This window comes from Larimichthys crocea, chromosome III (genome assembly GCF_000972845.2).
Source record: "Larimichthys crocea isolate SSNF chromosome III, L_crocea_2.0, whole genome shotgun sequence".
NCBI classification, from domain to species: domain Eukaryota; kingdom Metazoa; phylum Chordata; class Actinopteri; family Sciaenidae; genus Larimichthys; species Larimichthys crocea.
This window is the reverse complement of record NC_040013.1, coordinates 8,017,199-8,043,311: the sequence shown is the minus strand read 5'-3', so window position 1 is coordinate 8,043,311 and position 26,113 is coordinate 8,017,199. Positions and strand designations below refer to the sequence as shown.

Sequence of the window (26,113 nt, the reverse complement as noted above, 5' to 3'; positions counted from 1 at the left end):
GCTTGTTAAAGCTTTTGATGTGAGCTTGCAGACTCGGCTTCTCTGCGCAGGAGTGTTGAAAGAAAAATGAGACTGCAGGACAAAGAACTGAAAAATATTCTTCCAAGCAGTTTTGGGAGTGTGTGTGTTAGGTGTTTAAAAACGTCCGTGTTGAGTCTACTAATTTGCTTGTTGCTGGAGCTAATTTATTTTTCATGTAAACTCGGCTTGTAGTTGCAGTTGTTACAGCTGAGGTAAAGCAGGAAACACAAACATCGTCAGCCAAGTTCAGAATGATGACTCAAGAAAAAAAAAAGTTTGACTCACTGGTCAGATGTGCAAGTCACAAAAATCAGGTTTAAACAAATAACAGAAAGCAATGTCACTAATATGTTGGTGTTCTGACACTGTATATTACATCCCTTGTATTCAAAGTTTGAATGCAGTTAGTAAGTTTTGTTGTTTTAAGGTTCTGATATTAGGATAAATATCTGAAGATGCTTCTTTCGATATCTCCAGGTGGTCTTCACAGCACAGGTTATCAGTCATGTTGGGTAACCACTAATACTAATGACAGAGAAAGAACACTGCAGCTCTCTGATATTCTAATACTGGTGGATAAAATATGGGGAGTCAGAGGGAACCAGCCCATGCTTAACCACCCATAACTGCACTTCAGATTCCCAAGGCCGCTGACCACACATGATCTGGCACCTTTGAAATCTATTTGCAGAGAAAAAAATGCCAGGTTTTTCCTCGACATGCTCAAATTGAAATAGCTGGCTGAATATTTCTTAATGTGTTCCAGCACTGTTCTTGAACCGGTCCCAAACCAAAAGGGTGGTTTTGTAGCTGCGGCCATTTCAAGGGGGCACACACACACACACAGCCTTCCAATGGTGTTATTTATAATAATATGAAAACTCATGTGACATGGAGTAAAGATTAACTGAAGTTTGTTTTTGGCGTAATTTTCTGTACACTATATACATATGAAGGCTTCCTGGCATGACACTGAGATTTCTTCTGAGCAGAGAACAACGATGTGTTAGAAAGCCTCCAGTTAGAAACAAATGATGATGAGCTTCATGCATGAACCATGTAACTTCTAATAAAGAAGTACTATCCTCTTCCTGTCCAAAACAAAACACTCGTTTCAGAAGCACCCTTACATAGTTCAATACATTGAGTGATTTCGCTGCTACAGCCTGCGAGCTGTCGGTGTCTAATATTAGATCATGTTAGTAAACCTGAGCTAGATGCATGAAGTATTATAAAAAAAATAGCAGCATGCCAAAGTACTAAGAGTAGCAATTGAATTAAATTTAATTAATTAAAAGTAATGTCACCTGTGACCTGATTAAGAACAGAATGGGACTACAAGCAGAAAACTACAAACAAATATGTCTCCTGGTGAGGTATGGTATATTCATTCATTTGCAAAAAAAACAACAAAAAAACACTTGAATGTTTTTAAAATGTTATTTAACACAGTGTAACCGTAGCACTAGTATAAAAGAGGCATTAAGTCCAATAAGTAACTCATTAAAGTCACTTACACAGCAATATTTGCTGGATATAAAGTTTGTAAATAGGCTTCTGGTCATACCAGTCCAAGTAAGGTTGTACCGACAAAATTACTGAGTGTATTGAACTGAGCGAGGGTGCATTTTGATTTGTTTCAAAATAAACTTCAACATTTCATTTGTTTAAAAAAATAAAAAAATACTGTGTTTAAAAAAGTTACATAGTCTTGCAAATGAAAGCTTTGTGTGCACTAAACAAAAGAGTATTGCAATATGCACTTCAAACTAACTTTATATTTAGGCGTATCTTAGCTTACATACCTATTTCCACAAGCATTGTGCCATTCCTGAATGGACAACAATGGATTCTTCAGAAAAACACTGCACACTAGAGCTGTTATCCTCGCTCTGTTTTTCCACAATAAGCATTCCTCCACAGCAGCGGATTTAGTCAGGAATTAGCATGTGACGGTCGCCTAGCTTGGCTCCTATGTCTATGAGGAGAGTGATAATGGGGTTCTGTGTGGCTTATTTCCAAGTAGGGGCACCTTTGGCCCTGACAAAACACAGTGGTCTCCACAGTTACTTTGCAATTTCACACAGAGAGCCGGGATAGGCGTAATCGATTCTCTACCCCTCCTCTGGCACTCACAGCCAGCTGCTGTCTCAGTCTTCACGACTGCATATAGGCAGTCCAAATGAGGGAGAGTTTCTTTGTGGACATAAAAAAAGAAGCTGTGAAGGCAGGAGGAGGGAGGGGGTAGAAGGCAAGATGGATTCAGACCCACTTTGAGGAGTTTGGGGAGGAAAAGGGAGTGGGATTGGCGGTAGGAGGGGCGGGGGTGTATAGGGACATTTCACGGAGGGAGAGGCTTCAGCATGCAGAGCGTGTTTGGGAATCGTACTGCTGACACCTCTGGCCTTGGCTTGGCCTCATTACAATGACAAAAGCAAGCAAGCCATCTAGTGATCTCGCTTCACTGGTCGAGGGTGGACAGGAGTGGGCTGGGCTCTGCGAGGCACAATGGGAGCTGCTTTTGGAGGTAAACTTGCCTGCGGATTGATGCAACGACAGGCAGAACAGACTTTACAACCAAATCGACTAGCCATTCACAGACAAAGCACATAAGTGCCTTTAAGGCTTCCTTGGTGAAGAAAGATCAAAGCTTCCTTCTTTTTTTTTTTTTACACATTCAGTACACAGCCTCCTGTTTATCCTCAAGGCCTGAGCACTAAAAACATCTGACCCAATTCACGAGCCCACAGAGAAGATTCCTGCAAATCTATAAACAATCTTAGCAGATAAATGTCTCTTTAAAATGGGAGTCAACTTGAGAAAAATTGTGCCAGACAATTTCACACAACAAATTACGACCAGGAGATGAAAAGGAGGGGGAAATACCGCAGGTTCTTTATACTGGTAATGTACAAAATCACACTTTACAAGCGTAGCTGCAAGCTGGGTCCAAGGAGAACGAAAGTTGCATGGCAAAACATGTCTTTAAGCCTGGAGACTTTTGCAAAAATATAGATGTAAGGTCCAGAAAACAGGACGTCTGTTGGTTTTCTGTCAATCAAAGATCAATTATATCAGACAAGTGGGGGCATATATGAACTTAACCTTCTTTCTAAAGCGATCACTAGGATTAATGGCGTCCATATGGCCTCATATACCTTCTATATTTCTGGTCCCAGACCGAGGAGAGCGACAGGGGAAACATGGCCTTAGAATTCTTTATCAATGCAGTCATGTGTTATTGTAGCCCTGGGTAAAAGCACGGCCATTAATGGTCTGGTTATTTTATCTGCATGAAACCATTCCGGAGTGATAAATCACCCGTGGCCCGTATGTGCAGGCCCAGAGCCATTTTCTTGAAATCTTTGTAGGAAGGAAACACGGGTGATGACATTCCAATCTCCAAAGTCAGAGTCACATGGGATGAACACCGTGTCTCCGTTGTCCAATGAATCTCAGAGAACATACACGACTATACCAATAAATGTCTTCATTCCAACCCCCGAACCAATTTCCTTCTACGTTCATTGCTTTGCCACAGTTTCTTCTCTCAAAAAGATTCTCCTTCAAGATAAAGCACACAGACTTTACAGCCTCTGTTATATTCTAGAATTACTGTATCTTGGGGGAAGCAACAAGGTTGCATGTTACTCCTCTAAAATGGGCCCCGTCCCCAGAATACCACAGCAGCTGTATGTCGAGAGTATGTCACCAGGCAGACAACAACCAACCCTTGGGGCTATACCTATAATTAGCCTTTTCTAGTACCATCTCCAGTCCTCCACCATTGACTGATATTCTTGACTGAGACTAAGTGCTGTGCGGACGCCTACTCATTTTCTATGACCTGGATGTTCCACTGGCACGAGGCCAATGTGAGTTTTACAAACCTCTGACTCCACAAACCCAAGCTTCACTTGTGGAGTGATGGATGGTTCCTGCTAATGCACTGGTAGATATAATGTGAAATATTGTGAGGCGCCACCATTGTGAAGATATATACAGATACAATATCTATGCTCTGCAAGATGGAAGACATTATTTTTAAAGCTCTTACTAACATTTTAGTGTTTCTTTTATTGAGGTAACACTAGGTATGTTTTATCTCGAAATGTACAGTAGACACTAGAAAAGACAATGTTTATACATGGTTGTAAACACATATACATTAATTCCCATGCAAATCATCAGCAGAAATGAAAATAACAATAATACTTACAATTTTTCCAAAGTTGACAATCCAAAGAATGATCCATTTCTGAGTTCTTGAATCTTGTTGTTGTTCAAAATTCTGTGGAGAGAAGAATACGTATAAATGCAAAGAAACAGAAAAGTACAATTGAAACTGACTGTACATTATGAATAACGGCCACAATGGTACAATCTCTGTCTTTTATTACACAAGGAAATGTTCCGAAATTCATGTTATTGAAGCTAAATAGTTCCTGTCGGCACCAAGCCACGGCACTCAAAAGATCAACACGAAATTTGTTAATGAAATTGTGAGAGTGGATTCCAAGAGATCTGGTGTCTTTTGGTCTCAAGAGTGGAACAGTACTACTTGTTGACAGATAACAATATTAAGTCTCACTCTGTCCTCTAGACACTCTGAGCTTCCAGTCACAGAACGTTCCCTGCAGCCATGAAGAGATCTGAAGAAAACAACGTAAACTTCAGTCGTGTCTTTCGTGCTAAATTGGTAGCATCAGAGTGTTGTTGAGGCAGGCAGGTCACCAACATGAGACCAAGAGTCATATTTCATTTAAGTTTAACAGGTAAACACATCATAATACGATCTGCAGCAGCAATGACTCACTGGTGATACACTCACAGATGTTTTCCAGTCACCAGCACATTTAAAGATCCCATACTGTGAAAAGTCAGATTTCCATTTTTCATTATAAAGCAGGTTTAGGTTCTATATAATACTATGAAGGTATCAAAAATGTTACGGTGAAATGCACACGTCTGTATCCAGAAACGGTGCCTTCAAATGTCATGCAAATAATGCAACATTTTAGCCTACATAGTAGAAAAAAGCCGTGTCACGTGAAGAGAAACGACCAATCCTACCGGCAGTTAACACTGGATTAACTGCAAAGTGACATGAGGCCAAAAAAAGCAAGTAATAAGTAGTGATCTGAGGTATTCTCTACATATCTATGCAACAGGTACACGTTCTGTTATATGAGACAATCTGTCATCGTTTTTAACTTTTATCACCACAGAAATAAAAGTGAGCTTGAGAAAATGTTCAAGTCCAAGTGTGAATTCTTGATTGCTTCCTCCCTGGGCAATAAACCCGTTTTTATTAACCTAGTTTATTCCCCATGCATACCACAGGCTGATTCACTGCATTAAAACCTGCAAAGTTAAGCTCCACTTTCTTTGCCCAAGTCTCAGAGAGTTCCAGTCTTTCTCCCAAACTACTCCCACAGGGACTGCGAAAATCAATAGCACTGTTAACTCCCAGCAGAAAACCCAAGCAGGGACTTGTGGTTAGCATATGTTTCTGGCCAGCAAGGAGGGGATGTGGTGGGTGACATACATGCTAGTGGCACCCACAACCCAAGGCCAGATTGGAGTCATTATGGGGTGTTGAGGGGTTGTTTTATTACAGGGTTGGACAGTGGAGACTCATTGGAGATTTGCTACTTGGCTCCCTGCCGCTCAGAGAGAGTGCGCACACAAACAGTTCCTGTGTTTCGCAGGCCTCCGAATGCTGAAATGGCAGATGTTAAAACACGGTGATGTAAAAAAGGCTGCGAATTCTATCACTGCCTGTGTACACATGATTTGATGATATAGGCAGAGATGCCGGGCCTCCCAAGATTGTGGTCACAAAAGCCTCATTTATATAGAAGAATAGTTAGCATACCAATGGGATGCATTTAACATGAGGCCTGTGTGAATTTAGGAATGTGGCACTCAATCCACATAATTTAGAGGGAGAGCAGAAAAACACTTTACAAAACAATACAACTGCAGTTAATGGCAGTTTGGGGAAGCTCATAATGTTCGTCTGAGTTAGTGACTCTTTCGCTCGGGTGCCAATTTGTAGTCGAATCAAGTCAAGTACATTTTATTTATGTAGTCCATTAACGCAAATCGAAAATTTGCCTCGAGGGGCTTTACGATCTCTACGGCATACAGCCCTCGATTCAGATGAGAAAAACTCTCCACAAAAACCCTTTAACGGGGGAAAATATTGGTGGAGCAAGAGAGGAGGAATCTAGAAAGACATGCAACAGATGTCATGTGTAAAGAATTAAAATAGCCATAATCTATGGATGACACCACTATATTGTAATTTAAGTAAATTAACACAAATAAAGAATATGATCCAGGACGACACTGAATAACTTTTAGGTGCTGCCAAGCATACAACCTTCATAATTGTCAACTTTAATTCAGACAATCGCCCTTTCTTTTGATATGATGCACACAGCGGGGAGAACACGGATACATTTTGTAATATGGTGAAAGGAAAATCATTAAGACGTTTGCCAGTGGTCACGCGTAAATCCTCAACAACACTGACACTAAGTAGCAGGCCTTTTATGTTCACGGAAAGTTGCGTAATTAGATTTACAGAATAGTTTATGAATTGAATGAATGAACAACACGTCATGCGAATTAATCAAGTCTGGCTGCATAAATACACATTTCTAGCCTTGTGACTCTACAGGTCGTCAAAATAAATCTGTCAAAGAGAGTTCTCCTGAGAGTCATGAGCCCTGTTTCCATCCCTCCCTTCTTTGCACGTTTTACCCTCCTTCCTTCACTAGCTTTGTCCCTCCTATTTCCTCATGACAGGAGTGTGATTTTGGTATGTTGGAAACTCCTCCACTGCAGAATTGTGTCTTCTTTACACTTGCGCTGGTGAAAAAAAAGAAATACCACTGCTGACTGTACAAGCAGTAAACACATAGCAAAGCCTCAAATCTGTATGGTAATTATGGCCATTTAACCACCAGCATCTCCACCGGCCTCAAGACGTCTGTAACTACGCCGTCTGCTTCCTTGCTGTCTGTCTCTGGACATCGGCCTGAGGTCTTCAGACGAAAGAAGTGTCTGTGGAATTTCTTCAGGCTAGGCCTCAAACGATGGAGGAGGGGAGTCACCCTTATCACGATGCATAGATAACACCTGATTGAGCTCAAGCCAGGAACAAGCTCCAGGGGGATCCGACCAAATCTCACATCCTGTCTGCTGATACGGATGCTATAAATCTAAACAACATTTGCGGAAAATTTCTCTGAAACCAGATTTTCTACTCCAAGTAAAAGTGATATCAAATACATTGGCCTAGATTTCATCTTGCCTTCTAAGTGTATAAATATGACACTATTGAAGGTAGTCCTGGGCTCTTTTTTTACTTGAGAAAACACACCTTGGAAAGAATACACCTCTGGCTGTAGGCAGATCCAGAGAAGGGCTAAAACTGGCCAGCCATTACGCACTCCCCTCACAGGCATGTAGTGTTTTAAGGACAAAGCCGACTGATGGTCTCTCAACACTTTCTTTATGCTCAGGAGGCTTTTAAACAAAGAACTCCCATGAGCGGAGGACTGTAACTCTTCAACGGGTTTTCAAATAGGTTTCAGTCTGCAATTGAGCTCATAAAAACCCTTCTAGAGTGACTTCCCCTGAATGTAGTGGATGGAAAAGTGGGCCTCAGCTCAGGTGGAAAAGGGAATTGGTCCAATGGCTGAGGTGCTATGACTTGCCAAGGTAATTCTTTGCGGTTATCCAACACTTTCTTGTTCCATAAACGATCCAAGTATGAAGATTGCACTCCAGTTTTTGGATTTATTTTGAGAATGGGTACCAAAGGCTAGGATTTCTGTTATACATGTAACTAAGCTAATATCAAGTCATTTAAGGGGATTGACTTGTGTTAGAGAATTTGTCATACAAGCTGCTTTTGCCCCTTCGTTCTTGTAAGTCATACAGAAGGGCTTTGCAATATCTGCTTTCCGCAATGGATACGCCAAGACATTACAGCGAGGTATTCACCTTATAGCGCTCTGCCTGAATGGAAAATTGATCCACCATGCAAACACCAGGATAAAAGCAGATAAAGCAGTAAAATTAACACAGACGAGAAGGCAATGCGCAGCCTTAGCTCATGTCTACGCACTAAACTGAAGTGCTTGTCTGGGATTAAACGAGACTTGAGGCAACCTGGCAAAGTCAAAGCCCGACAGGTCTGTGAAATGAAAGGCTGCGAATTGACTAAATGTGCAGCTGTCAGTGCCTCGCTTTTGGGATTTTGCTTTCTTCTGCAAACACTGGAGAAGTGCTATGGAAAGCACAGGGGCATTCCTTTAGACCAGTGGTTGGCCCGGAAAGCAACAAAAATAAATCCTCTTAGGACATGCATGACAGCAGCCACCTGTGGTCTAGTTACACAAACGCTTCAAAAAGGCTCACAGCATAGTAGCCTTTTAATGTTGGGTAGGATAAACACAAGAGATGATTGATGTATGGACTCATAACGCATTCCAAACTGATGCATCTTGGGTTTTTTTTAAGATCCAAAACACAAAGGGAAGCTTCTCCTCGAGCCTGAAGGAAGTGAAGTCTCAAGGAAAACAGATTGAGTGTAACCCTAGCTTCCAGTTTTGCTCTGCCCTGAAACACGACGAGTTTACTACACTCCAATGTGTCATCAAACCGAGGGCGCTTTTCCTGCAGCGAGGGAGGAAATCCCTGCTTTCTTCCTGACATTAATCCTACACTGCACTGTGGAGGCCCAAACCAGGTGCGCTTATTTGCACTGTGCTACCCAGGTGCTCCTGTGAATGGATCCTGATTACACTAAACAAGACCTGTAAAGTAATATGAGCTGTGTGAATACAGAAAGCTTAAATATAGCCAGTTCCTTTCTGCGTGGGTATGTAGGCTGAAACTTAAACAGGTACACAGAAATAAATGTTCATGTACACACCTACATAGCTGACTCACATAACCCGATTTATCCCTCCACATGAGGCAAAAGGTTAAATTCAAGCCCTCGTATTTTAACCGAGGCCTACACTGGCACGGGAGAACAGGCCAGCTGTAAACACATTTGTGTCATTTCCTCTCGGATTACTTCGGCATGCGGTATCATTTGGAGAGCACAAATGCCAGGGAATGCATCACTCATTTGTTCGCTACAGAGAGGCATTCAGAGCAGAGATTCACTGCATCTACATGCAAGTGTATCTCGGGGTAAACTAAAACCTGTAATCATTTCATTCTGACAAAATAATAGCTGCTTAACCGTGCAACTCCTCATGTATAGACAGGCTTAGTTAAAATAGGACGAGGTAAAACTAACCAATCGTGTGAGAGTATCTGGGGTATATTTTCTGGTGTGGAGTCAAAGTAATTATCCCAGTGGTTGAATGAGTTCACCATAGCCTAAAGAGTAGTTGAGATATTTCTCAATAGAAGCGTGCTCGTGGTTCCCTGAAAAGCAAGACTCTTTTTTTAAATTTGATTAAAATCCAGACCCCTGAAGAGGAAAACAGGAAATCCGAAGCACAAAGGAGGGGGGGCAAGTATGATGAATGGAGCGGGTCTTTAATCACACCTAAGCTTATACTGCAGTTTCTGGCAAGGCCTTTAATTAACACACACAGCATGTCATGTCAACACACAAATTAAAAAAGCATTCATATAATAAGAGAACTATATTGCCACCGGTTAGCAGGAAAACATCCTAAAAACTGAGGGGCTTCAAAGGATAGGCGTGACATTTTTGTGTAATGTTTTGAAATTGGGAATTTGTACATTTGTCTTACGAGAGTCGTGAAAATTGTTACTTACAGTTCCAAACTAAGTAAAAACGTCTGCCTGCTGACACAAAGTGCACACGCTATCTGAGCACATTTGTCGAAAACCCAAGGTCAAAGAAACACTGAGTTAGATGCTAGTTCCGTGGAAGTTCCTTGAACTAAATAGGATCTTTAAAGCGTCGCATAATTAAATATTCAATAAAAATAGCTGCTGCCTCTTCACACGCAACACGATCTAGTGGACTGACTTCGAGAACCGTGAGAAACCCTAACCGGGGGGGGAGGATCTGATTTGGCTTAACAAGGAGAAATAATGGCTAGTAATGTTCAAGTTTGAGAGAGGTTTCTTGTAGCAGCTGAGACCCCTGCTTCAGGTCAAAGCAGTCCAGACCAGCTGTGTTTCGGTCAATCCCACCACAAGGTGAGTGGGTGAGCCGTAAAAAGCAGGACCACCACATCTACTGAGAGGGTTCGCCAATTTTACAGGTCATAAATTATCGCCCAAAAACTGTGCAGCCGACCTACATCGATGTATCATTGCCACTCATGACCACAGAGAATTGGGAAAGAGTTCCACTTGAACGGAGCTCCGTTGTTTTCCTACAATGGATGAAAACAAATGTCCAGAAATACAAAAGTGGGAGACGGGAAGAAATTCCTTAGCATTACACCACTTTCAGCCCGTGCTCTTTAATTATATATTCTTTGTTCTCTGGAGGTCGTCCTCAACGATACAGTGCTTAAGGTTAGTGATAAATCACAAGAGCCTGGCTCAACCTCCTATCCATCACTGTCAGAACAAGATCCAAGATCACGGAAGACATGCAGACAAAGCAAACCCCAGTACTAGATGGAAAGTGTACTTAAGAGCAGACCATAGCTGAAAAAGATCAGCATCTCAAACGCTATAAATATGTGAGGGGACACTAGAAAAATTCATGATCGTGAAGAGGAAGGAAATGTGGACCATGAGCCAGATAATTCAACAAAGTGAACATTTGTTTATTTTGGTGGTAGTGCAGTTAATCAGTTGGACTGATTTCTTTAAAATGTTGCCAGTGTGGCGCATTTATGCATCTATGGGAAGCTCCAACGTGTGAGATTTCACCTCCCAAATCAGGGTTGGCCAATGTTTTTATGCAATATGGCACATTTTATTTAGCTAATTTGGAAAATGTTAACATCCCAACCTAACCCTATCCCAAATACAAGCAGCATCACAACAGGTATGTATTCAAAACTACTGACTGAGAATACTGAATCACAAGGAGTTGTTTAAAGAGATATTTAGTTTAAAAGAATGGCATGTAGTCTATTTTACTGACATGTCTCTTGGGCTATAACGCTGATTTGAGAGTTGCCAGGTGTTCCGCTCCACCCAGGCTACGCCACGTTGGCCTAATTTGGATTTTGTGGCTCCAGTAACTGATAAGTTGACTGTGCAAACATAAGCCCAATCTCCAAGTTTAACGTCCCTGCTGAAGCGGGACAAGGCAAACAACATTTTTCAAACCAACTTGTGCCTGTTTTTCTATAGTCGACATAAATCTACATCTTGCTTGCACGTTTTAAATCTTTTGTACTTTAATACTGTCCTGAAATAACAACCAATCAATATGCACGGCAGGCAGATTCACAACTCTAAAAATCGACAGACTTTGGAAAGTTCTTCAAAGAAATGCACTTGTGATTTGTGGTAAACAGGTTAAAACATGCACACTCACTTAACTTACAACCCAATCTTCTCCCTTTCTTTCCTTCCCTGAAGTCTATTATTTGCTTTCTACTCCTGCACCCTGCCCTGGTATTCTCATATTTCCCCCCCATCGCTCACCACCACCACAAAGCACAAGTGCAGTGGACGCAAAGCTGAGAATTTCTGTCGGTCGGATGTGCAAAAAGTAACATTTTATGACCTTAACTCAAGAGGTCATGAATGGGTTTGTGCTCGGTCAGTTGTTAGTGTGTGTGTGTGTGTGTGTGTTTCATCCTTTCGGGTAGCCTCACAAAGACTAACAATTGTATCAATAAGACTGATGGCTGAACTTGTGTTGTGGGGGATATACAATTCCAACTGCTAAGAAGTGAGTGAGTGTGGTTCTTGGTCAGGCTTACCGAGGTGTGCCGTCAGGAAAGAAAGCACTTCACAAACTAGCTCTGACCCCATTTAGACAGTGTATTTTTCAGCCAAAGTTCATTAAAACACCACTTGGATTTACCCAACAGCGAATGAGCTCCTTCAGTCTGTTTAAAAAAAGGCCTTGGGGATATGGTAAATGTCTTTGTGTGGGCACTGATTTCATAGCCAAAAATATTTCCCTGTGTGTGAATCACCACGTTACACTAAGACGGGCGGCTCTTGTTGTTGCACGTTGAGTTTACATTTAACACCATTATAGTATGCATTGAATGGATGGTAGTGTAGCATTTTTCAACCCATCTTTGTCTATGTTTGGACTTTATTTTGCATTATATTGTTTAAAAAGGTAGGCAATATGAAAGTTAAGCACACAGTTATTACACTTTTGGAAACTCAGCTGCAGTTTTAGTGGCATTTAAGAACATAAATATATGTTTATGTCCCTGTTATAACATTAAATGTTGTTTAGAAGTAGACAACACAGTTAATATCAAGTGGCAAACCTTAAAGATTCAAAGTTTGGGGGATGTGGGGGTCATGTGTTTTGGGTTAGGGTTAGTGAAATCAGTGCTTCCTGTGTACTCACAGTGTGACCGTCCTGTTGGGGAAGGAGTCCGGGGGTAACACCTGATGGAGCTCCATGTTGCTGCACACCACTCTCCTGTCGGTCGACGGGCTTTTCCCACCGCCTTTCGAGCGTTCATCATATTGCTTGCAATCGGACGATTGCACCGATTCACTACCACCACCACTACCACCGAGCAGCAGGATCACAAACAACTGCAACAGATCCACCCTCATTTTCACACGCATCCGCAGCACTGTGCAAAGGAAGGAACCACTGTTTTGACGCTAGTTTATTGAGTAAATCTTTGTTATGAAAAGGTGACCTGGAAGCCAGACCCCGTTAAAGACAAAAATGAGACCTTCGCCAGTATCTTGTTTGGCTCAACCGAGCCTTCCTCCTCCATTTCTCGCAAAGGCTTTCCCTTTGCTCGGCGGTGTTCAGTCCCACGGAGGTGTCCTTCTTTGTTTGCCAAACGACTCATTTACAATCCCCTTTCCATGTCGGCGCAGTGTTCATTTCCTCCAACAGTTTTTTTTTTGTGTGTGTCCTCTCGCTTCTTACTAAAGAAGTTGTCCAGTTGTTGAGAGCTTTTCTTTGTTGCCCATAGCGTGGGGGTCCATAAAGTGTTTGCCTGCAAGTGAATCCAGGTTATCCCGCACTAACTTCAGGAAACAAGGCCAGACTTTGTAAAACACCCACTTTAAGTTGGGGAGATATACTCCCAACATAAAAAAAAAAAGTACAACTTCCCTCGTCTCTTCTTTTCCAGGCACCGACAGGAAATTACTGAGGGGAGAGAAGAAAAAACACACAAAAGCGCTACAGCAACACCTTTTCCAGCTTTAAAAGAAAAAAAATGTACCGCGAATGCTCAAAAAACTGAAATAAAAAAGGTACGTCGTTTAAAGAAAAGTATCCAAAGTGGTTGCTGGGTCTCTTTTTTAGCTCCGCTGCGTCTTTAGAAAGTATTCAAAGCCAGTTCTCGGTCCATTGAGAGGTCCTCTTCCCATGGTCCTGCCCCAGGAGCCACTATTGTCAAGTCCGATGCAATTCAAACCACATCCGGTCCGCTTTTCAAAATAAAGCGCTCAGCAGAGGCATTGAAATGCTATGACTTTATGGGACTTGATGCTGCTTTATTAATCAATAGAAAAGAATATATATCTATATCTCTATATTTCTCTATCTATCTATCTATCTATCTATCTATCTATCTATCTATCTATATCAACACATTAGTAGCCTACTTTGTCTTTTAAATACTTTCAACACTTCTGTCATTTTATTTAAGTATAATTCTAAATACAGGAGTATTTTTTACATGTTTTTGTTTTGCTACTTTCACTTAAGTAAAAAGGATCTGAATAATTCTCCCACCCTTGATTTTGTCCTCCTCTGTTTGCTGTGCATAATAGCCATGAAAGATTAAGTCACATGAGGAACAGCTGCAGCTGATAGGGATTTGTTTGCCCTTTGGCAAACAATCCATTTTCTTTGTTATGATCAGGTCGAGTGAGTCACTTTATTCAAAAGAAAACTGGACCAGAGGATAGCATTCATACTGATCACAGGCCAGGGAACATACGCCTGCAGGCTATAATACTTTTCACCACGACTAGTCTATTTGTTTTCAGGCCCTGTGAGGCTTAACATACTTTAACAAGCACCTTTAACCCCGTTTTGTCTGTACATGATGCCCAGCTAAATAACTCAACTAAAGCCTATAAAGTAACTATAAATTATGGGTGTTATTATATATTGCTAATCTAAGTTACATTAGATATCATTTGTTATGCTGGCAAGACTAAACCGTGTAGCTGTTTGCTTTTAACGACAAACTCAAAGATAATTCTAATGTCATTTTTCAATTAAACATTTCTTGTGATTATCTTTAATAAACACTCACAACTATTGTCATATGAACTCGTTCACGGAAAAAAAAAATGACACTAAAAAGTCACAAGTTTTGCAGACTGGTGTGATGCTTTCAAGCACGGTTTGGTAAATTTGTAGATCCGGGTCATGAACACGACTTTTAAAGGATAAATCGAAAGAGTAAAAAAATAGTTTGGGCTTATTATTATTATTGGAAATAATACACCGAGGCTAGAATAAAGACAAGAGAAACACATTGGGTGATTGTGTTTGGAGTTTACTTTGGCTTGTAAAAACAAACTTTACGTCACGCCTCCTGAACGTCACACCCAGGGAGTCGTTCCTGGTCGTAGGATGTTTATTTTTTACGGCTGCGTTATTACATTAAATGTGAGATTTCTATGAGACATACGCATTAAATAAACACAGCACAGTAAGAAACCTGCAGATACAACCCTGAGGGTAAAAAGAAACAAAAAATGTTTCCATGTGACTTTGCGTGGGGAGCGGGAACTGCTGCGTATCAAATAGAAGGTATGTAAACACAAGCACGAGGTTTCTGGATTGTTGACTATAGTGGGTGAAGTGGACACAACGCCACAAACACTCGTGTAGTCTGATGTAACAACAAAGTCACTACGTTAAATACTGCGTTGGTTGAGCCTTTGACACTTTATCAATGAATTGTTCTGCAGTGAACTCGTTTGTGGTGACCTTGTATTGTAATTATTACATAGCACGAGCTATATACTGTATATTTTCCAATGTTGTCAAGACAAACTGAACACAACGGGCTTCAAAGGTTGTTTTTATTGCAGAACCTTTGTGTTAGATTGCACTAGACTGCACATGTGTTCATGATATTGTGTCCACTTCCTTAAGATGGCACAGATTAAAGACACAAAGTACAAGGGCAGTTTGATTCAGACCTGAGGTTGAATAATGCCTAAGTGTCACGTGATGTTCAATAATAAACCACACAGTCTAACTCAGTGGTTCTAAACCTTGTTGGAGGTACCGAACCCCACCAGTTTCATATGCACATTCACCGAACCCTTCTCTAGTAAAAAATAAAATATAATTTTTTAACTGGTGCACAAAATGAACCGTGCATTAACATCACCTTGTTCAAATAACAAAACCAACACAGTGCATGAACTCACAACAACTTACCTCAGTGTGACTTCTGCTGTTGCCTTTGAGAGACCAGTTCAGATATGCGTGGCTTCACCTTGGCAAGTGCCAGTCTCATGTCATTTTCACAGCAAAGTCTGTTCCTTTTCTTAGTTTTTATGTCCAGCATCCTCAAAAAACGATTGCTCACAAAGATATGTTGTAACAAATGGTATAAAAAATTCCAGGGCGGAGGCTCCACCGAACCCCTGAGACCGACTCACCGAATCCCTAGGGTTCGATCGAACCCAGGTTAAGAACCACTGGTCTAACTTATGCACGGTCAGATCAGCCTGAACTCGCTCACTGCAGGTCACCCTAATGTCAAACTTACAAAAATCAACACACAGTCGCTTATAATAGAAGTCAGATTACAGCAGAAGATGTAGTCACGGTGATGAATTTAGTCAAATCCACAGACACACTAAAAGTCCCAACAGAAACATTACTTTTTTTGTTTTTAATGTCAACATCCTACAAACTTTTATGAAATGAGACAACCTATTTGTGTGCACTGAGGTGGCTGGCAAGCAGACGGCAAGGGACCGAGTATCTGGGACACATTTTGTCACGAAAAAGGCAGAGTGTTTGGGGATCAGAATGGAGATGTGGGCTGTAACAGCTACGAGCTGTGGGAGAAGGACCTGGAGTGTATCCAGCAGCTTGGACTGACGCACTATCGCCTGTCTCTCTCCTGGGCCCGCCTCTTGCCTGATGGGACCATACGACATGTCAATCAGAAAGGTATTTTCTATATCCCTGTTAGACTTCTGCCGTATTTAAATCCAAAAGAACACAATGCTCGTTTGATGGTTGCACTGCTGCTTTATCTCATTACAACTACAGTACTGTGTATATTTGTCCTACAGGTGTGCAGTACTACAACAAAGTGATTGATGATTTGCTGGCCTGTGATGTTTCACCAATGGTCACACTTTACCACTTTGACCTGCCTCAAGCCCTGCAAGATCAGGGTGGCTGGAAATCACCGGGTATAGCGACCCTGTTTGACAACTATGCCAAGTTTTGCTTCCAGACATTTGGTGACCGTGTCAAACTTTGGCTCACGATCAACGAGCCATATGTGTGTGCCAAACTGGGCCATGAAGATGGCATCCATGCCCCGGGGTTTAAAGAACCAGGGATTGCTGCCTACCTGGCAGGACACAACATGCTGCGCGCTCACGCCATGGCATGGCACAGCTACAACTCCACCTACAGGACGACACAAAAGGGTGCAGTGTCTCTGGCCATCAACAGCGACTGGTTTGAGCCATTGCGAGCAGGTTGCGCAGAAGATATCGCTGCCACTGAACGCTGTTTTGCGTTCACACTAGGGTGGTTTGCCTGGCCTGTGTTTGTAACTGGAGATTATCCAGAAATAATGAGGTCTGCCATTGACGCTCAAAGTAAGAAGCTGGGATACAATGGCAGCTCAAGACTGCCGAGTTTCTCAAAGGAAGAGCCTGCCATTTTGGGCACTGCTGACTTCTTTGCGTTGAACTACTATACGTCTCGTAAAGTGGAGCCAGGAGGAGGTTGTGGAAAGGTGTTGAGTATAAAGACCGATCGAGATGCAGGACAAGTTCTGGATCCATCCTGGCCTATTTGTGGTGTGTCCTGGCTCGCTGTAGTGCCCTACGGCTTGAGGAAACTTCTCAAGCACATCAAGGTAAAATTACTAATACTGCCTCATCTTTTGTGGTACTAAAAATTATCCAAAACACCTCAAACACATCTTTTATTTGACTTGTTACTTACTTTGACTTGAATCAGTTGAAATATGAAGTCATTTTTCTCTCGACATCAAACTGAATTGACCAACAAGAAGACGAATCACCTTCAACCAAACGAAAAGAACACTGTGACATTTGTTTAGTGTCTCGCCATCGATTTTGTATGCAGTAATCTCCTTTTAACACCTCCAGAAACACATTGATGCTTCATTAGTGCTGTCACATTGAATGAAACAGTTACTTTGCTGAAACTGTTTGCAATTGCAATTTCCTGCTGTTGTGACTTGTCACAGGCCATTAGTTTGAGCTCAGCGCCGTTGAAATGCAGCTAAACGGCACAGTGTAGACCAATCTGTCTCTCTCTGTAATGTCTGACAGCTGAGATGCCTTGTTTGACAATAATATTTGCCCCATGACTTTCCAGTACACTTTCAACAACCCGGCAGTATACATTACAGAGAATGGCTTCTCTCAGGTGGGACCACTGCAAATTGAGGACATCCAGCGCTCAGAGTTTTACAAGGACACCATCTTGGAAGTGGCTAAAGGTAAATTTGCCCTTGATATCTACATTGGAGCTAAGCAAATAGCTATTAGGGTCCAAGCCAATGGGACAAATGACTATGAAAATATCATCTTAATTCAGCATTTGGACATTTTGGTTTTGTCAGTATGGCAGATGCTACCCAATAACTGCATGACAGAATGTCCCGAGGAAAATGAATGCTATTCAGGAGGACCAAATGTCTTAATTTGTCTAAAATTAGACTTAATTCATCACCAATCTGGGAAGCAAATGTTGGTTGATGAAGCATCAAGTGTTTTTTTAAATAATACCTCTCACAGACCATCATTACACTGTGGGCAAAGTCTTATAATATTCAGAATCCCTGATATTTTGGGGGGATATTTATGCAAATCATATTGAATTCAAAATGATGGAAAAACCTTGACGGTCTAAACAAAATGTTGGATGTATAACAGAGTTTTCTTGATTCATGAAAACATCTTTATGAATATTATTTCATTTCCAGACTTTAAAGGCTAAAGAATCCGTCCACACAAGTAAAGTTGTTTGCTTTGGCACCACCATCTGGCCAATCTGTGCAAATTCTATTTTATTTTTATTGCAAGGAATATTAAAAGTTATCTAAGTTCAAAAGCTGCAGCACTCGTGGTTTCTGTGGAATGCATTTAAGATAAAGGTAATAATAGAGAATAGTTTTAGCCTGTTTGGCTAGATTAGATGTACAATACAATATCAAAGACTGTACATGGAGTTGGCATGAGATTAGAGATGTTGCCTTCCATGATCGTCACTGACAATAGCTAATGATGACCTGCCAAGTTACTTGCAGTTGATGAGCAGTAAAGTAGGTTACTGTGCTTTTTCTACTAGTTGTTATTCATGCATTTTTGATAATGATGCTTACCTTGTCTTAACAATACAATGTACTGTATGAATTTGGCCTGAAGTCTTTTCTGTGTTTCAACTCTTTGTTATCACGTATAGCTATCCAAGAAGATGGGGTCAATGTCCGTGGATATTTTGCATGGTCGCTGCTGGACAACTTTGAATGGGCTGATGGATTCAGTGTTCGTTTTGGATTGTTCCACGTGGACTTTGTGGACGCTAATCGAAGACAAAGGATGTACCATTCTGGACGGGAGTATGCAAAGATGATCTCAGAATACAAACGACAGAAAGTGTTAAGTTGATTCAGTGGAGTGTAAATTATTAATCTGTCCTACTCAGTTACCAATCAACCTGTACAAGAAGTGATTAATAGAAACATTAACGGTGGAATCATCTTGACTGCATTGTTGTATGCCTGCGTACATGTACATGCACTTATCTACCTGTGAGAGTCAGGTGAGTGTGTCTTTGATATGCCAGCTACCCAGATGAACCTGAAAATACAGTGTAACACTTGACATTGTGCTCTGCAAGTTTCAAGTTAAAGATCCCCCTGAAATACAAGGCAAATAAATCACACATTTTACAATCCATTGGGGTCATGATTAATTTATTTGACACAAAACACATTGGAAAGAACCACCAACTATCACATTGGGGTGCAAAAATAGTCAACAGAGTTATTCTAATGCTGTGAGGCTGCATAAAGCACACTTCAGTAGACTCAGACGGGATGCCAGCTGAAAGCAACAGATGTCCTGCCACAGGAAGAGAGTGTAATGCCATTTGTGTCCCATGGACAGCTGTGCAAACTCTCTACTTAAAGAAAGAAAAGGGGGGGAACAAGGCGAAAAGCCTTCTGTTGAGTCTTTGTGCATGCTGTGGTTAAGGTAGGATTATTTATATGGAGTGCTGAACAATGCACAGTAGATCAACAGAGCTGAGAGAGCCGTACTGCATAATAGACTTTGACATGTGAGTGTGTACAGGTGTGTCCAAAGGAATGTGGGATGTTGTGGGTTCAAGTTTAAGGAAATGCCACTTAAAATGAACTTGGCCCTTTGCGCTTATCAGTAATCAGAGAACCGAAAGGCTTGGATGAGCAATTTGGTGACACCTGTTTGTAGGCCTGCAGTGCCACCTTGTGGTATTAAAGGGAACTACAGTTTTGAATTTCAACATCTCAGTGTGTGCAGCACATGATGGTGTCACATGATGTACTGCTTTGATTAATAAAATCCATCCGGTTGGTTTAACAATAAACAACTAAAGCAGCTCCCTAACCACAATACATCATAGATTTAACACAATTAATATTTATGCTCTGATGTTAAGGAAAGTGTCATTTATATTCTGTGTTGGGTGACTTTGTTTGCATTAATAAGGATGGTGTATCGTGACATCCAGTTGGCTGTGCATACTGTTTTCAGCAGATGTGAGTAATACCCTCGTGGCCCTCCTCCATCTATGTCAAGCCGAGTGAGATTCTCCTTTGTCTTATGATGAATAACAAGCTATTGTGGAAACATGAATAATCCCACTGCCTCTCGCATTAGAACTTCTTTGCAGGCTGCTTTGTACACACAAGTTGAGCCACATCTCGCACTTTTTCAACGCTGATGAAGTTCGTCTAATATCTGCGGCTCTGTCAGGAACCGCTAGTGATCTTTAAATCTCTGCAGGATGATGGCAACACACCACAAAACACTGAACAGTTGCGATAAAATCATGACTAAAGCAGAGAATCAAGTTTCCCGTGATTCATCGTCATTCATCATTCAATCAATGGGCAACTGAATTCCCAGCTAAGAGATGATTAGTAATTCCACTGACCGGCTCTAAGTATTGATGCATTCCATCTCCCTCTATCACTGGCAGGAGGTAGCTGCATGGATGGAGAAAAGAAAAAATAAAAGAAACACCACTGCTGCTGAATTGATTGAATGAAATATGAGCAAGAAGTTACTCTCCACTTAGTTGAAATTAGCCATTTGTGGGGAACTGAGGAATAATATGTGCCTATTGCAGGTTGGAAAGCTTAAAACATTAATTAGCATTTAAATAATTCACTCCTCAAGTCTCTTTAATAGCCCAAGTACGAATATTCAACTTCAGTTCATTACAGCGGGCAGAATTTATTCTGATTAGGCCGTGATGTAGAAAGTCACAGAAGAAACCATTTCTAAATGTGCTTTCCAATTAAGCGCCAAATATATCATGTGTATAGATAAGTTGCTTTTGACAATGAATTAGTACGTTTAATTGTAACATTCAATCACATTCACTGGCAGAGATTTACCCCGAGGAACATTCTGGCAAATTACCAAGAGAGGCCCATTTATATTTGACCAAACTTTAGTCATTATATTTTGACAGGCACTATGAAATATTCAATAACTGGGGAAATTCATTTACTTATTATGAATTAACGAAATCATTTAGCTGCTGATAAACTCTCTTCATTGTGAATTATAGGAAAAGCGCAATCTCGTGCATCGGTGCAGTGCTTACAGGTTGCAAAGGGTATGACTTCTGGCATATAATTACCTTTTTCTATTTACTGATTACCCTCATATGCATATTCCCTGGAGAAATTGTATAATTAGATTGTTGCTTCAATATCAAGATGAAGAGACATCAGCCACTCCCATCCTCTGGAGTACAGATACAAATCTCTCTCTCTCTCTCTTTCCTTTCCTCTCACTCTCTTTGTCTGGGTCTCTCTCAGTCAGCTGGTAAGGGACCAGAGAGAGGCCCCAAACACCACTCGGCCCGTCTTTTTTTTTTTTCTTTCTTACTTTCTCTTGCTCTTTTTCGCTCACTCTCCGTAGCTCATCATCTTCCCCTCTCCTAATCGCATTGCTCATTTTCCATTGACAAGAGAGTATGAGGAGAGAGGGAGGAGAGGAAGAAAAAAAAAAAAACAGCACAAACTTTCTAAATCCCATTGACCTACTTCGCCAGACATTTCACTGGGAATTCATATTAGTGCAAAAGAGTTAGAAGAAATGTTTTCTCCCCCTCCCCAACCTCCTCCCATCTTCCTCACAACCCCCCCTCCTTCTCTTTCTCTTTCAGCTGGAAGCCATTTTCCTCACATATCACGTATTTGATCCTGCATGAGCACTACAGTACATTATACAAGTGGATAAACGCCTTACCGTGGCATAACCAGCGGTATCGGGCTCTGTCACCACTTTTTGACAGTGGCGTAAGAAGCGTGACATCGGAGCTATAAAAAGTGCTTTGAAAAGACCTCGTCTTTGATTGATGAATTTGGCGGCAGAGACAAGATTGAGGGGGATGAATATTGCTAGGCCTTGAAGACAGGAAGCGGAATTATGACAGACCCATACAGAGAACTAAAGCGGGCAGACGAGAAGAGAATAAAAAGAGAGAAAGGCAATTCAAATCTTTTTCTTTTAAGTCCCTCCCTGAGGGACTGCAGATGACCCTGCTAACGACTGTTGAAATTCTAACTCCCTTGAGTGTGATGGCGCCGCGTGATGGGAGGGGGTTCGCAGACCTGCCTGAAAAATTGAAAGCTCCTAGAATATTCAGCTAACCCTGTGCGCTCAGTAGGGGATGGTGATAGGGGGGCATATGCAGAGATTGGTATTCAGGGTGTGTGTGTGTGTGTGTGTGTGTGTGTGTGTGTGTGTGTGGTGGGTAAGCCCAGCGGTGGTGGCAAAAGAGAACCCCCCTCCGTGTGCGTGTGTGCGGTGGCCAATGAGCCGAGCGCCGTGTCTCATGGGAACAGTGGTAGGAGTGCGAGTGAACGTAAGTGAGAAAGAGACAATTTATGGAACCTTTAGAACCGAGTTATCGGGCCTGGATCCAAGCAGAGAGACTAATGACGTGGATATAACCTCATGCACCCAATATGCAAACACAATGTCATCAACAAAGAAAGAGTGAAAAATTCATCTGCTCTAAATCTTCTCTGAAACTTTAGAGACAGAAAATGGTTACCTGTGGGTCTTAAGTGGCTGAAAATAATGAAGGGAACACAGGGGGCAACTTCTTCTCTAAACTTCTTCCCACATTTACCTTGGTCTCATGTCCTACTTCAATCAAAAATGTAATTGAAAATAAATAAATAAACTTTCGTATAACCTGATTCTTATTTTCGTAATTTTGGCCATCGTTGGTAATAATAATAATAATACTCAGCAAGATAATTGCTGAGATCTGGAAGCGCATCATTAAAAAGAAATCAGATATGTTATTATGATGACCCAGGTTAGCCAAATGGAGGCGAGCAGAAAATGATCACCCATCTGCCAGTTGTAAATATCCATCACAGAAAAACTTCCTGCTTTAAATTTGGCCCACTGGGGCGGTCAGTAGCGTAGTGGGTTAAGCGGCCGCCCCGTGTGTAGAGGCTTCAGTCCTCGCTGCAGCTGGCCCCGGTTCGAATCCCGTATCGGACGGCCATTTACTGCGTGTCACTCCCCCTCGCTCTGCTTCCTGTCTATCTTCAGCTGTTCTATCATTAAAGGCATAAAAGGCCAAAAAAAAAAAAAATCTTAAAAATAAAAATAAAATTGGCCCACTGCACATCCTATAGCTGCCCACGTGGTTTAAATCATTCATCTCCAACTGCCAGGACATAGACCACTGCCTGACCACACAACCTATATGCAACGACCAGCTAACGTTCGGTGTTGTGGGGCTAGAGTAGCGGTGGCGGGAGGCATACGTTTGTCCTTGGTGGCGATGGAATCGGAGAACTGGAGCAATGACAATTGACTGTCCTTGATTTGTCTCTTCTCTCTTTCTGAAGACGGAGGTCAGCTGGGAGACATGATAGATTCAGGTGATCAGGTACTTGAAAGGTAAATTAAAGTTGTCTTGCATTCGGAGGACAGATGAACTGAGTGGGACATAGAACATGGAGAAGAGGCTTGCTGGAGTCACTCCCTTGCTGGACAGCTTTTGGATTACGGAAAGCAAGGCCTCAGGCACGAAGGCAGTGGAGAAATTTTCATCTTCTGTCACTGGATCTGCTGGCATGGGTTGATGGAAACTTTGAACGCGATCATCCTGATTTTGTCCGAATAATTCATTGTCCGATGGGGATAGTGAGACGAAGTCCATGTTTATGATGAGGGAAGTGGGTGGATGGGGTCGCTCACTTTTCTGAGTGCGCTCGAAGAAGTGTTGTGCAATTTTGGTTCGGAATCACACGAGAGGGTTAGGAGGGTATTCCTAGGAATGTCGGAAGTAGCACGGTTGAGATGTGCTCCCGCGCTCCTGAAACTCTCGCTAATAGCTTCAATATAGGCTACTCGTGTAGCAGTCACCTTGAAACTGTCACGGCCTTTCTGTCCTGCATTTTTCTTCATCACCCCCTGTCATGTCCGCAGAGTTGTATTGAAGTAGGCCATCCTTCAATCAGTCATCGCCCACTCAGCGACTCCATGTTATCAACGAGCTAACTAACATGAGGAAAACCCGAACATTTAGAGCTTGTTAGAAGCACTGTGGTGTTTCTTCGGTCCAGGTCAGGAAAATAAAAAGGTGTAAGGTGTGTGTTATATTACTCAAGGCATTGCTGTTTTATCTATTTTTATTGATATTCTAGCTAAGCTGTTATCTTCCCCCAGTTTGTAGCTCAGTTGAACTCTAGTCGAGTAGTAGCTGTTCAAACCTGAGTTTCTTTTCACCAATAAAATCTCATTCAAAGAGAAAAGCAGATAGTACTGTACACGCCGCACGACCTTAACACATTTACAGTGTGAGCTTTTTTTGTGGAGTATTTTTTAGAAGGTATTTCCTATAACAACAAGTGGTTCATTCGGAAAACTCTGTAGCTCATCTTTGATTAACTGCAAACCCTTTAGGTTCAGGCCATTTCAAGAGAGTGCGGATGCATAGGGCGCAGAGCAACAGTGCGCGCGGACTAATTAACTCTAAGTGTTGTACGACATGCTCCCTTCTCACCCGTGTTGTCACTCAGGGTTTGAGTGGCGCTAATGAGAGAATTATCTAGCCTCGGACCCTGGTAATGCATTCAAATGAACACCAGCTGACCTGACTTATGAGATGGCTTTTTAATCTCACCACTTAATACCAATCAGACCTGCTTTCTCATGTGCCTATACAAGGAGAGCCCTCTGCTCCGAACGCCGCCATCCACTTTTTTTTCTCCTTCCACTGTTGATCTAAGGGAGAGTGTTAATTGTCTTGGATGACTCAAGGGCTTCTGTTGATATTATGCAGAGACCCTCAGGTGTGCAGGATAAAACAGGTGGATATGGCTTCCAAAGTGTTTTGCCGGGCATCAAAGTGAAAGTGTTTGGGTGCGTGTGCATGCTTGTGTGTGCGTGTAAGCCCCTTATCATGAGAACCCAGTTGAGGATTAAGAAGGTTAATAAGGTCATGAGTTTGCAACAAAAATCTGTGACATACAATAGAGCTTTGGCATTGTTGGATTACCATAATCATCATACTTTGGTGCCCAAACCTGTGACTCAATTGTTGTGCTCACAGTGTTTCCAGATGCAATACAAATGTTCTGCAGGGGGCTGGTTCAGAGAATTTAATAATTACCTGCTGGTATTACCAATTTAAGCATTTATACTTCAGTAAATAAGCCTGTGTTTCAAATTGGATCAAGGTATTTTCAGTTTGTTGTCTCGCGAGCTTAACTGTGATGGTTTGTTTCAGCCAGACAGCACTGAACTTGTGGGCAACATGAGCAATAAGCCCTTTCAAGTGTTTGGGCTGTAGTCATTTTTGTTTTGCCAAGTGCTCGAGGTAACAAATAGCAGATCAGCCAGAGTTCAAGGCTGCTCGCGAAAATGGTTGGTGCGTTTCAATGTCTTTTGGGGAGACTTTTATTGTTATAAATCTTGTGGCGTGCTCTAAGCGCGTACGTTCAAGCGACTGTGTTTGTGTACGAGTCCAACGCAAGCTTAATATCTGCTTATGTAAACCTGCAAGGTTTATGCAGGGTTAGAAGGCAAGTGCACCCCCTCTGGCATGCAACCCATCCACACTTACAGCATGCAGAAGTGTGTCAGGATAGGAAGGAGGGGGGAAAAAAACTATTGATGAGCCTAATATGCAAGGTCTTTCCAACTCCCCTGAAGTCATTAGAATCTATATTTTTATATTGTTCACAAGCAGACAGGATTTGCCCGAACGAGGCCCAATTAAAAGAGATTTAATAGGATTTGCTTATTGCTGATTCAAGGAGGTGGTTGTGATACCTTTGGTAGCAATTTCACCCTGCAATGTATATTTCTAAGTTATAGTATTAACTGAGGAGTAAGCTCTTTGGAGTGTTGTCATCTTGAAGATATTATGCTGAAACTGCAATAATGAATGGATTAGATACATTATTATGCTGCTCCTTTTTGTTCCCCGCTATGTGGATATACAGTACAG

At 41.7% G+C, this 26,113-nt stretch overlaps 2 protein-coding genes across 5 annotated transcripts in view; one reads left to right on the top strand and one right to left on the bottom strand.

The window, feature by feature from the left end:
- Positions 1-26,113, bottom strand: part of adgra3 (adhesion G protein-coupled receptor A3) — a 124,575-nt gene that overhangs the window by 14,238 nt on the left and 84,224 nt on the right. The window contains exons 1-3 of one of the 4 annotated variants that reach the window (XM_027277597.1): positions 12,876-13,569; positions 12,536-12,770; positions 4,241-4,312 (exon numbers count right to left, since the gene is read on the bottom strand). In XM_027277597.1, the coding sequence (XP_027133398.1) occupies positions 4,241-4,312; positions 12,536-12,762 (299 nt within the window). In that variant the 5' untranslated portion in view covers positions 12,763-12,770; positions 12,876-13,569. Of the gene's footprint in view, positions 1-4,240; positions 4,313-12,535; positions 13,570-20,551; positions 20,604-26,113 lie in introns of those variants that run through there. The other 3 variants (XM_027277601.1, XM_027277598.1, XM_027277600.1) reach the window with 3 other exon arrangements.
- gba3 (glucosidase, beta, acid 3) lies at positions 14,735-20,391 on the top strand. Its single transcript, XM_010733803.3, has 5 exons — positions 14,735-14,926; positions 16,085-16,309; positions 16,435-17,237; positions 17,726-17,849; positions 18,815-20,391. The coding sequence occupies exons 1-5, from the start codon at positions 14,872-14,874 to the stop codon at positions 19,018-19,020; spliced, it is 1,413 nt and encodes a 470-aa protein (XP_010732105.3). The 5' UTR covers positions 14,735-14,871; the 3' UTR covers positions 19,021-20,391.